This window comes from Gallinula chloropus, assembly GCF_964237585.1.
Source record: "Gallinula chloropus genome assembly, chromosome: 12".
Classification (NCBI taxonomy): Eukaryota; Metazoa; Chordata; class Aves; order Gruiformes; family Rallidae; genus Gallinula; species Gallinula chloropus.
The window spans coordinates 20,000,424-20,013,148 of record NC_140097.1 but is presented as its reverse complement, the minus strand read 5'-3'; the positions used below and the strand labels follow the sequence as shown (position 1 = coordinate 20,013,148).

Here is a 12,725-nt window from a genome sequence, read left to right as displayed (position 1 = left end):
TTGTGCCATCCCTCAGTGCTCCTCCCATTCTTGCTTTGACAGCTCAGCACTGGCTGTAGCAGTACTAGCTAGTGCTAGTCTCTGAGAAGCTACTGCCCACAAACTGCGTGGAAGTTCCCAGTGTGCCTGCAATAGCATCTCCCTGCTCCTTGCTGTTTGTGCAGGACAAGAGAGAGCTCCCAAAGCAAGAATTAACTCCTCACCGCTCTGCACACAGCCACCTTCCTCCCCACACACACCATCCCTGTCCTTAGGGCAGGAAGTAATGCCCAAAGACTCAGTGAAGTAGTGCCATTCAGCGTCCTGAGTTTCTGTAGTGAAATTATGTTAGAAATAAACATGTTTTGAAGGATCTGCCTTCCATGGAATCACTGGAATTCTCCTGGCAGGGAAGCTGTGCTCCCAGGAGGAGGATGTTCCTCTAGGTAGCCACGTGAACTGGCTAGCAACTGAGGGGGCAAGGAAGTAATCATCTTACACAGTGTTTTGTCTGCAGAGGGGTCTTTTGCTTCTTGTACAGCAGCCTCGTGTAGGGGGACCCTCTAGTCTTGAATAACAATTTCTATACTCATGTGTCTTGGTAGAGACGAGGATGCTGATTTGTGTGTGCATGGGCACTTGGGCTTATCAAGGTTTGCCTTGAAGCATGGAGATTGGATGCAGCTCTAACACTGTTCCTCACATACCTTGGTGTCAGCAGGTTACTTACTTAAGTTACAGAAATCTCACACCTCAAAAAATTGTACCTGCTGCTTCATGACACTTCACAGCAGCCCCAGCCCGACTGCAGAGCAGGCTGCGTGTGTCGAGAGCAATTCACTGGTGAATCAAAGCTGCTAGAGAATATTCTCCAGGCTGCATCCCCTGCTGTTGTCTGGGAAGCTTGAGAGCCTTCTGCAAGAAGGAGGTGGTGAGGTGAGTTTTGTAAGCGTGGGTGCGATAGGAAGTACCCCGCTGTGGGACAAATCCTTGGCTGTGTTATGCACGGTGAGTCACACCTGTTCCCGCTGTTTAGGGGCAGCTCTGGGAGTCCTACTGCAGGGAGCGTCTGAGGGATGCAGAACAGTCACGACACTTTTCCTTACAGAGACTCCTAAACTGTAACTCTCAAGTGTTGGTCGAGAATCCGAACACCTCCCCCTGCTCGTGCATACAGCTGGGGGAGGTGGTTGCTGCTGCTTGGTGAGCAAAGAAAACTGGCAACCCCTGGTCTGCAGCATGAACCAGAGCCATGCTGTAATCGGGTCTGTTGGGCTTTGGTAGTGCAGGCACATTTGAAACCTCTAAAAGGCACGAGAAAGGGCAGTTGTGGACCTCTTGGCACTCAGGCTACCTTGCAGGATGGAGTGCCTGGGGGTGTGGGGGTGTCCATAACTGGGGAACTGCTTGGGCCCCAGAAGGAGCAGCAGCTGGGCAACTCACTGTTGGCATTGATGCCCTTGCTCCTGCCCTCAGGAGACCTTTCTTCTTGATCTGGTGTCGATTCTGATGACCACACTGCAAAATGCAGCTGAGCTGGTGTGAGCCCAGCAGTTGGTGCTCCAGCTGATTCTCAGTGTGTCATCCTCATCAGCGACCATGAGTGACCCACAGCTGTCTTCTGAGTGGATTTGGGCCTGCTCTTTCCCCCAGCTGTGCTTGGGCATGTGTGGCTGATCCCCCTGTGCGAGGCTGATACCCCTGGGTGGTGGCAATGCTTTCCTCAGTGGCATGGTGTGGATAACTGTCCAAGGCTTCCTAGAGTGCGCTGACAGCTTAAACATGATCAGGCAATTGTCAGCGTGCAAACATGGCTGAGGATGTCTTGTGTTGTGCAAAAAGCTGCTTGTACAGCCATGCCAGGGTAGCGTGTTGAGCTCCTGTTACAAAACCGTAATTGCATTTCTGCTGTAGATGTAGGCTTGGCAAAGCTGGGGTGGGAATTATTCCATTGATTACCTGATGGGACCTGTCCAACGAGGCTGTTCCCACACTCCCTCCAGCCCAAAGACCAAACCTGTTCTCATACAAAATAGTTTGTGTGTGTGGTTATTGTTCCTTAATGCGTTTCTGTCCTGGTGTGGGTCCTGGTTAAGCACTTGGAGCTCACCGTGCTGGAGCGCAGCCACAAGGCTGCGGCAGGGAGCCCCACTTCTCATATGTGGTGAGGTCTGGGCTGTGTACATGATCAGGAGTTGAATACAAAGGAGTAACAAAACAACTCCTGCTAGTAACTGCCAGTTCGTGTCACAGGTGTGGTGGGAGCCATTGCTTGGGATTTTATCGTTGTGTTAGTTAAGCTTTGTGAAAAGCAGCTTCACCCCTTGTAGTGGCGAGGCTGGGACCAGCCTCAGGAGCGACTGGTCTCTGAATCCCACCACAGCTCGGTCAGTGTGCTGTTCAGTACTGCTGCTATGGGGAAGAGACCTCAGTGTCTAGATGTGAATGTGTCAGAAATGTGGGCTGAGGCACAGATTGTGTTCCTCACCTCAACCTCCTGTTGGCAGGACAAACACCAGCCTGAGCAGCCATGGCTGTGGTAGATGAGGACCTGCACTCAATCAGATTTTAGGCTTCAGGCTCCTGCTCAGATGAGAATTATCTTTTAAATGTAACTGTCCACTCCAGCTGTGTGTGTGTTTCACCAGAGCCTGTGTTACATGTGATTAAGAGGAAAGAAAATTAAAACACAGAACTGGAATGAGTATTTGGGGACTGCACAGCAAATGTGAAACCGTACAGGGAGACACATCCCGGCCGCACCTTTGGGCTGCTGAGCCTTTGGATTTTGGCAGCATCACCCTCGTCCTGAAGGTACCCTTTCCCGGCACAGAGCGAGTGGCAAAGTCACTGCCAAAGGAGGTGACGTGGGTAATTGCTGGATGTGGGGACAGAAGTGCTTCCTCTGCCAAACAAGCATGACTTTGTGCTCTCTGATGCCTTGTCAAGGTCCCCTGGGCCCAGGGTGCGATGGCAGCAGTGTAACCATGGCAGTGTTTGTCTCCGGATAGTCACTGGTTTAATGACTCATCCCGGAGAATGTGATCACGTGTGCAGCCTCCCTGCTTCCCTTTGCCCTATTTCATCCAATCTTTTGCTCTAGTTATATAACCAGGAGCTGAGAGGGGCTGGGGGGAGGAAACGCTGCTGAAGAACTGTAGGTAATATGACCAAAATGTGTCTGTAGCTCAAACAGCAGAGCCCCTGTCTGGGAAGTCTGGGAAACTGGGTTTATTCCCAGCACAGTTCTTTGTCTGCAAGTGAAATGTGATGTCTGAGCTTCTAAGTTTAAGGAGGTGTGGTAGGAGAGCTGCCACCATGGGAGCAGCGTACTCCTTTGACATTATCTTTGCATGCAACGTAGCTCTTTCCTGCATTCATCGTGAGCTCTGTTTCATCACACAAGCTGTGGATACCTGTTTTTCTAGTATGCTTAAGACTTGCTGGGACTGATGTTCCCAGAAATGTTTGAACTGCTCTGATGGCATTGGCCTATGGTGGGCTGAGCCCCAAAGTCCTTCATGGATTCTGATGTAGGCAATGAGCAAATGCTGGGGCAGGTCTCCTGGAGAGGAAGCTTACAGAGTTGATGCTTTGACCGAGGTGTGAATCTGGTTCTCATCATCTCAATTTTAAGAGGTGATATTGGTGGGAAGGTTAATGGGTATATTAACGTGGCAGCTGTAGAGATGCCTGTACATGCAACGTGCTGTACAGAAGCATCCTTCATTTCAGCTCCCAGCTTTTTGAGAAGGGATGTTCTTTGTCTCCAGATCCCACAGAGTCACAATGTGGTGCTTGTTGGTTCTGTATTACTTCATCTGCCACATTCTTCTGCGCTGATGTCTTCTTTCCTTCTTTCCTTCAAAGTTCTAAGTGTCATTTCAGTTCAGTCATTAGCTCAGATACACAGTATAAGCAAGAAAGCTGATTACAAGATGATGTTCAGGGTATCTCTTTGCCTGACACAAGGGGACAAGATGCTTCAAAGATGCTATTACAAGGCTTGTCAGAAACAGTTTACTTCAAGGGAAGCTTTTGAAGAGAAACATTTCCTTTCTGTGCTCTGTGAGCGTTAGCTTGGTCACTGCCAGCCTGTTGAAGAGCAAAATGTCACACAGAACAGGGTGTCATTTCACATGGTGCTTTAAGTCTGAAAATAGGATAGTGCAGAGAAAAAGGAGTGCGTGTGGTTTATAATGTGGAAATAGTATTGCCACTTACTTTTTGTTTTTAAAAAAGCTTCCCAGAAGTTACCATTTAAATGATGAGAGTGGAGCCTGGTGATAAAACCACTGAGCTGCCTGCTAAGCCATGACGCAGTGTTTGAACCAGATAACCCCTTGCATGGTATGTTCTATTAACTGGGAGGATGGTTACGCAGGTGTCATATAAATGAACATTTCTGCCTCACTTCAGTGTGATGAAACAAAGAAAAGGAGATTTGAGTTCCTTATTTTAATTGGAACTCATTTGGCCTCTGATGGAAAACAGGCCCTTTGGGGCAGCGAGCGTTCTACAGGGACTGAAATCATTTCACACTGTTTTCTTGTCAGGACACTTTTGGGCTGTGTTGAGTGGTGTTAGTCTTGGCTTTCAGAGGGAACAGACCCTTTTAACACTCCTTGAGTGGCACTGTCGGAAAGGCCCCCAGTTCTGACCCTTGGAGAAACATGCTAGCACTCGAGTGAGAGCAGGGATTGTTGTCTGATGAATGTTCATGTAAAAGCCAGCTGCCAGCCCGGTGGTGCTCATGTCATGACCTCCTTGTCTTCTCAGACCAACCCCAGGAAGCCGTGTTCAGCGGTGACCATGTTGAACAGGCGGAGGATGGAGAATGGCAGCGCTCTACTTCAACTACCTCATCTCAGAGTGAGCGGGCAGAGCGACTCTTGCAGAACCAGCACAAGAGCCTGGCCTCTGAGGACACCAAAAAGAAGAGGGCTCAGAAACCGTCTCACATGCGGAGGAACATAAGGTAAGCAGCAGCAGGAAAGAAAGAGGTCCTAGGTAGCCTTTTGGGTAAAAACACAAGCGCTGGACTTCACTTCTGAGCTGTGTTTTGCCACTGTTGGCAAGCCAGATGGCTTTTCTTTCCCAAAACCTTAGGATTTCACCAGTGGGAGTAGTATGATCTCAGACTGGAGTGCTGCATGTGGGTGCAGACTTATTTGGTATTTCAGAAGACCAAGTATTTGGTTATGGAATATATTGCAAAAGTTGTGTACTTCCTGCTGTAATTCTTGTCACTGAAGAACAGCACCACCATGAAATGAATACCCAGTTCTGGGTATCTGCTCATGGAGCCTGTTGCAAACAGCCTAAAATACAGTCCTGCCCTGTGCTGTCTGGGGTACTTGCTGACATGAGCACTGATGCTATGGCTGGTGATTGAAATGCTGGAAATCGATTTCACCTGACTTTTATAAAGCAGTGATTGTTAGATTGTGTAAGTCACCACATATCTTCTGGGACAGGTCCTAAGGTGGGAATTCACTCCACAGTTTTGTTGAGGAGGATCTAAAATGCTCAGAGGAGTCATAATGGAGCAGGAACGTGTGGCAGCAAGTGGCTTTTTTCCTGTGTGTGTGTAACGTGCTGGTGGTCTTTGGTTCATATTTAAGCTTGTGCAGGTGGATTTTCCTAAAGCCAAAGGAATGAGTGTTGAGTGGGTCTTGGAAATTTAGACTCCTTTTGAACAGAGATGTCTCTGCAGTGTGGGGCTGGGTGGATTTAAAGGCTGGTTTGAGAGAGCTGGGTTTTACTACTGCTTGTACTGCACCTCTCCTCTCATAAAAGAACCTTTGTTTCTAGAGTGCACACGTGAAACTGAAGCCAGGGGAAAAAACAACTTCTGGAGACATGAAAGTTATCTGTAAAAGTGAAGTGCCTTGAGGGCATCCTTTGAGACAGCTGCTAAAGCTCTTAGATGGCCCAGTACCTGAAAAGACTGTCAGGGGAGGATCGGGGGGATGAATTTTGTGGGGGAATCGATGCCTTTTCTTCCCACTTACCTTCTTTGCATGACTTTGTGCATTTTCTGTTTATGAACTGCATAGCAGTAATTTCAGACAGAAGAGCTAGTCAGTGATAACATAGCTTAAGTATATACTTACCCACTAGCGTTTTTCCTCCTTTCATTATCCCTTGGGTCGTAGCAGTGTTACCTGAAGTTGGGAAGCACAGCCTTGACCCAGCTGCAGAATTTGTCTGTAGCTTTTGGCGGTTGTATTTCTAGTCTGTGTAGCTGATGGGCTACCTGGAGCTTGTCAGCCATCATTCGAGCCATCTGTACAGCCACTCAGGTGTTTGAGTTGTAACCAAATCCTATTTCTCTCTTTGCTCCTGTGTTCAGGAAGCTGTTGCGTGAGGACCAACTGGAAGCCGTGACAAAAGCAGCCCAGCAGGAAGAGCTGGAGAGAAGGAAACGCTTGGAGCAGCAGCGGAAGAACTACTCAGCCACTATCCCAGCCGTACCCCTAGAGCTCCTTCCTGGTAAGCCGTGGGAGGTGCTACCTGGAGCAAGATTTCTCAGGATAGAAGCTAAATGAAGAAGGTAGTGTCATGCTTGTCCAAGACAGGACAAGGGGTAACAGTTTTAAACTAAAAGAGGGTACATTCAGACTAGATACAAGGAGGAATTTTTCTTAGGATGAGGGAGGTCAAACACTGGCCCAGGTTCTCCAGAGAGGTTGGAGATGCCCCATCCCTGGTAACATTCAAGGTCAGGTTGGATGGGGCTCTGAGCAACTTGATCTAACTGAAGATGTCCCTGCTCATTGCCGGAGGGTTGGACTATATAACCTTAAAAGGTCCCTGTCAACCCAAACTGTCTTATGATTCTATGTTGCACTTGAAAGTCCAAGTGTAAACTCTTCAAAGGACAGTTCCACACCACTTGTTGGTTCAGCGTAGTCGGTTCGACTTCTGAGCTAGCTCTGAATCAAGATGCTGTGGCTGCATGGTGAAAAGTGCCAGGTAACTTCTGTGGAAGATACTTTGACATGGTAATTGTGTCTCTCTTGTCTTTCCAGCTGGTGTGGAAGCTTAAACAAATGGACTTGACAGAAATGCCATGTCCTTGGTCCAGATCATGTTTGTTCTGTGATTGGTCTGGTCATGCATGGATCTGGTACTAGGGATAGTGGAATGTTAGTCTGGATGCACATATATTTATGATGTAACCTTGTCCTTTCTTGCATGTTTCAGCAAGCAGTGAAACAAGGGGCAGTATAAATGGTGACTATGTCATTTTGCATTGTCTACTGACCTGGATCATTTCAGTGATCTAGTTTATAGCACAGCCTCTCAGACTGGTGTAAAGGGCAGTTGCAAGTTGTGTCGGGGGCCTTGAGTTCTTGAGTTGACTTTACCTCTTGAGAAAATGTATATTCTCCCTTAAGTGCAAGTGTTCAAAACATTTTTACATGTGGTAGGGGGAGGAATAAGATCTATTTAAAACACTTCAACTGTTGCAGAGTAGGTTGCAGCCGCAGCAGAACGTCGTTGCATGCTGAGTCACTGCAGCAGTGCTTGTTTGGCCCTGTTAGCTAGCCTCTCTCCACACATGGCAGCACTTAAACATGCAAACCAACGGTCTTGAACAGAAAAAGTTGTTTATGATGTGTGGGATATAATTATTACAGTGTCCTTACTAACGAAGGCCAGTTATCCTCCCTTCAGCAGTTGGTACTTTCTCTGTGGGATCAAACCAGCTTTTACTTCTGAGACCCAAGGGGGAAAAAAAAAGGAAAGGGACTTTAGCACGTTGCTTGGTTAGCGTGCCCCAACCAGAGCATGCAGTAGAGAGGGTGCCATCAGCAGTGGGCTATTGTTTGAGTGTATTGAGAAAGGAGATGGTGACCCAGGAAGCTGAGTCATAACAGTATTGTAGACAGTGAGAGTCTGTTATGGAAAATTCCAGGGCTAAGTTATTGGAGCAAAAGTGGAAGGAAATACTGTCTGGTTTCTGAACAGTTTTGTCTCCTTCCCCATTATTATGAATTACTTATTGTTTGTAATTTATGTTTGTAGAGGAGATCGTTTTCAGAACAGCAGAGGCTACCCAGCTCCCCCCTCAGGTCCTGGCTGAGGAAGTGATCTGCCTAGACAGTACCAGCAGTGGCAGCGAAGATGATGCTAAGGGAAAGAATAGCATTAAAGATGGTAAGTGACCAATTGCCTCAGCTGAGGCTTCTCATAATATGCTGTTTATTTAGCCACAAGCTTCTGTTTGCATTGAGTCACATGCTCCAGTAGTGAGTAACTTCAGATTTTTGTAGGGCTGTGGGTTTCTAAGTATATATGTGCTGGTTCTGGCCTTTATAACCAACCCTATCAGGCACTTTTACAACTTTGTGTTTATTTCTGCTTTATAAATGCCCTTAACTTTTCTCAGTGCTCTGTGGAAAAATGCTGCATGGGATGTGGTGTCATCTGCTGGGTATGAAAGGAGCATCTAAGTGTTCAGATCTGCAACTGGGAGTGGGGTTTGTGTCCCTTGTCCCCAGTGCATCTAACATGACTCCTTTATACCACTCCAGTAGAGTACTGCTTGATTTTCTTAGCAGCCTTTAGGCCTTGTATCAACAGGCAGAGTGTGTGTCTGGGTTTGGGAATTAAGAGGACATATGGAGGAGAACATAGAACTTACAGAAACTGTCTCATGTTCTGTTTGGACCAGCCCAAATTAATGTTCTCTGAAATATGAGGAAACTGGAGGTACTTATGCTTTTATTAACTGAGGTCTGAGGGGCCTGATGTGTGCCTGTACCGTGCTGCTTGTTCAGAACAGGTCACCAGGCCACCGTGGAATGGCAAAACGGGGTGGCCTTCTTTTCCTGCTGTGATTTTTCCCCCTGCTGCCCCTCCATCCACAGTAAACCCTGGTGTCAACTTAACTGTTGCCATTATTCTCTCCTGTTTTGGTTACTTTACAGAAGTGATTGAGCTGAGTTCAGGAGAGGATGATGCCCTCCAAATTGTGGACAGCAGTGACTCTGGTAATGAAGGGGAGGATGACAGCAGTGAAGAGAGCAGTGGCTCTCATGTGAATGATGCCTTAAATCAGTCAGATGCTCTGGGGCAAGTCATTGTCAACATCAATCATCCACCAAATGAGGAGGACATTTTCCTGGCTCCCCAGCTTGCACATGCAGTAAAACCTCATCAGGTAGGTGTTATTAGCCTGGAAAATGCTGTGAATTGAGGCAAGCCTGCCTTGTAACCACAGCAGAACGTCTCTGGTGAGCTCTGTGGCTAGTCTGGTTGTAGTAGTGGCTGTTGTGGATGGTCAAATGATAAGGACAAGTTAAAGGAAGGCCAGGACTCTGCATATCTTTGCCTTTTGTCATCATTTGACCATCATATATTTAGATGAACATTTTAAAACTAAAGTTGCAGTTATAAACAAACTAATCAACCTCAGTTCAGATTCTCTGGCTACAAGTGGGTTTTGATTTATTATTCTATTCTCAGGAAGTTTTATGAGTATCTAAAAATACTGACTTTCTGAGCCTTCCCTAGAGTACTGTAGTGAACTTGAACCATCCCATTTATATCTTCATGGATTATGCAGTTCTAATGTGCTTGCCACTCTGTAAATACAGACCCATTTGGGGGTTGGGTTTTTTTTTTTGTTGTTTGGTTTGGGTTTTCCTCCCACCATTCTAATACCTTCTCTACTTTTCTGTCTAGATTGGTGGGATCCGGTTCCTGTATGACAACCTGGTTGAGTCTTTGGAGAGATTTAAAACCAGCAGTGGGTTTGGGTGTATTTTAGCACATAGCATGGGCCTGGGAAAGACCATTCAGGTCATCTCTTTCTTGGATGTACTTTTCCGGCACACGGAGGCAAAGACTGTTCTTGCCATCGTACCTGTAAGTAGCCCACGTGAAGGGCTGGCTGAGGGGCTTCCTTGCACTACTACTTTGTTTGTGTAGAGATTGATTGGTGTCCCATCTCATGTCAAGCTCTATTATACCCTTGCTGGTCTTCTCCCTCTTTCATTCCCTGTGTCCTTGAGTTTGCATGCTGTGATCTGCTTCTGTCTGGGCACAGCTGGGTGTCATTCCCTGTGTCTCACTTCTGCTGTTAAAATCTGGAGTGACTCAACTGGGTTTGTAATCCTTCCATGGCTAACTTTTTTCAGGTGAATACGCTCCAGAATTGGCTAGCAGAATTCAACATGTGGCTCCCAGCACCTGAAAACCTTCCTGCTGATTATAACTCCAAAGAGATCCAGCCCCGCACCTTCAAAGTCCACATCCTGAATGATGAACACAAGTAGGTACCAGTAAAAACCCTTTTGAGCTCTTGGACTGAGTCTTATGGAACTGTTATCAGAATTGCCGGTGCAGACATTTTAGTTTGGGCTAAATCTGTACCCTTGTCTCCCACATCTTCCCCACTCTGCATTTGTGTGGATGGTGACTTGAGTGGAGGACTTTGGTACCTAGGAGAGATTTACTGTCTCTTTCATTTATATCTTGTACTTCCTTCTCACTTTGTGGATGCACCTTTCTGTTCTGCCATGTATGCTGAAATCAGGAACTCAGCTCCAGAGACAGCTACTTCTGCAGGGAGGAGAAGTGCTATGGTTTGTTCCTGGTCCTGTCAGAGTCCTGGGATTCCTGAGCCACATGCTCCCTATACCACATGTCTCTTGTATTTTAAATGTGGGTTGTTTGGTGTTTTTTCTTTCCTGAATTTTTCACACACTTTGGGATTCCTCTACCCAACACTGACTCTCTCTGAGTTGTGTTGTCATTGAGATATTCTGGCAAGTTACACAAAGCCTCCTTGTCCAGGAAGGGGAGATCAGAGATTGCGGTTACAGCCTGGTGCAGAGTGTGTTCTTGGCTTGTGGATCTCTGCTGCTTTGTATCCTTTTTTCTTGCATGGGTGTTGTGGCTTAGCCACAGCCAGGAAGGAAGTGCCACACAGCCCATTGCTCACTCCCCCCTCGGCAGGATGGGGCAGAGAATTGGAAAAGTAAAAGTGGAAAAACTCCTGGGTTGAGATGAAGACAGTTTAATAGGTAAAGCAAAAGCTGTGCACACAAGCAAACAGAACAAGGAGTTCATTCCCTGCTTCCCATGGCAGGCAGGTGTTCAGCCATTGCCAGGAAAGCATCACACATAATGGTGACTTGGGAAGACAAATACCATCACTCCAAACATCCTCACTTTCCTCCTCTCTCCCCCAGCTTTATATGCTGAGCACAATGTCATATGGTCTGGGATATCCCTTTGGTCACTGAGATCAGCTGTCCTGTCTGTGTCCCTCCCAGCTCCTTGTGCACCCCCATTCTACTCACTGGTGGGGCAGGGTGAGGTGCAGGAAAGGCCTCGGCTCTGTGTGAGCACTGCTCAGCAGGAACTAAAACATCCCTGTGCTACCAGCACTGTTTCCAGCACAAACCCAAACCACAGCCCCTGCTAGGTACCAGGAAGAAAACTACCTCTGCCCCAGCCAAACCCAGGACAGTGGATTGGGACAGTGTAGTGATCCTGGGGACCTTTCAGTTCATTCTCTGTGTTCATAGACTTACCTGTGGAGGTCTTCACCTCCTTGGTGTAATGTACCTTGAATCTGCTATTGCTGCTCCAGCCATGTGTTTACTATTGGATGGGAACTGGTGTGCTCTGGGAGAATTGAGTGAAGACAGTGTCTTGATGTGAACCAATTCTGAGCAGGTTAGCAGGAAAGGAATAATTGAGGGATACTAACATTGGCAGAGACAACAACAAGGGATAAATGACTGGACACTAGATGATTGCAGCTTTGCACATTAGCAGCTTGTTCTGACGATGGGTTTTGCAGAGGCAGTGTCCTTAAGAGCTCTGTACAAAGGATGCTCTCAGGCCTGATATGCTTTTGTACATGACAAACCTCTACAGCTCGGTTCCTGTAAGGACCTGTCCTTCTCCATCCTGCTACCTGTGGCACATAAAAGGTTTTTTCTTTTCCTCTGTACCGGATTGTCTCCTAAAGAAACTGTCTGTTTTGCTGTGAGAAAATGCTTGCATGAATTGAATGGGTTTTTTTCCTCAGCAGGCTCCCATCCAGTGGCTCAGACCGAAAGAGGAGAGAAAGCTCATGCTTTGCTTTGTCTGTTTTGCAGGACGACAGCTGCGCGTGCGAAGGTGGTGAATGACTGGGTGATAGAGGGTGGTGTGCTGCTGATGGGATATGAGATGTACCGTCTCCTCTCACTGAAGAAGTCCTTTGCCACTGGCAGGAAGAAGAAAACAAAGAAACAAGCTGGCCCTGTCATTATTGACTTGGATGAGGAAGACCGGCAGCAGGAGCTTCTGAAAGGTGGGAGGCCAGTCCTCAAGAGTGAGAAAGAGTGTGTGATCCTGTTGTCCACTTGGTTACCGACTCTGGCAGCATAAGGAAACAACCTATAAAGTGCTTTTAGCATCCCTGATGTGACCAAACTTTCCTGGACAGGATTGTGCCTTTGGAGACAGAAGGTTGTTGAGCTTTGGTTGAATCTTTCCTATCTTGCCAAGGCAGCAAGTGGATATGGAAGTCAGCCCACATAACCTGGGGGGTTGTCTGTGTGAGATTTGCCAGGCTGACCTGATGCAGGGCAGGTCATTGAGCAGAAGTCGAGGGACAGCCACGTCTGCCATTACCACATTGTGCTAACTCAGGGCTAGCCTCTAGTCATGGGTTATTTCCCAAATCAGCCTTACTCTCTGCCCCCCAGAAACACTGCTTTCTTTGCCTTTCAGAA

General features: G+C 47.2%; 1 protein-coding gene across 1 annotated transcript in view; it reads left to right on the top strand.

Annotated features, from left to right (window-relative positions):
* RAD54L2 (RAD54 like 2) overlaps positions 1–12,725 on the top strand; it is a 64,792-nt gene that overhangs the window by 41,081 nt on the left and 10,986 nt on the right. Inside the window, exons 3-9 of the mRNA XM_084269397.1 lie at positions 4,759–4,957; positions 6,335–6,474; positions 8,014–8,145; positions 8,919–9,151; positions 9,676–9,858; positions 10,131–10,264; positions 12,105–12,301. Of these exons, the coding sequence (XP_084125523.1) occupies positions 4,759–4,957; positions 6,335–6,474; positions 8,014–8,145; positions 8,919–9,151; positions 9,676–9,858; positions 10,131–10,264; positions 12,105–12,301 (1,218 nt within the window). The remainder of the gene's footprint in view (positions 1–4,758; positions 4,958–6,334; positions 6,475–8,013; positions 8,146–8,918; positions 9,152–9,675; positions 9,859–10,130; positions 10,265–12,104; positions 12,302–12,725) is intronic.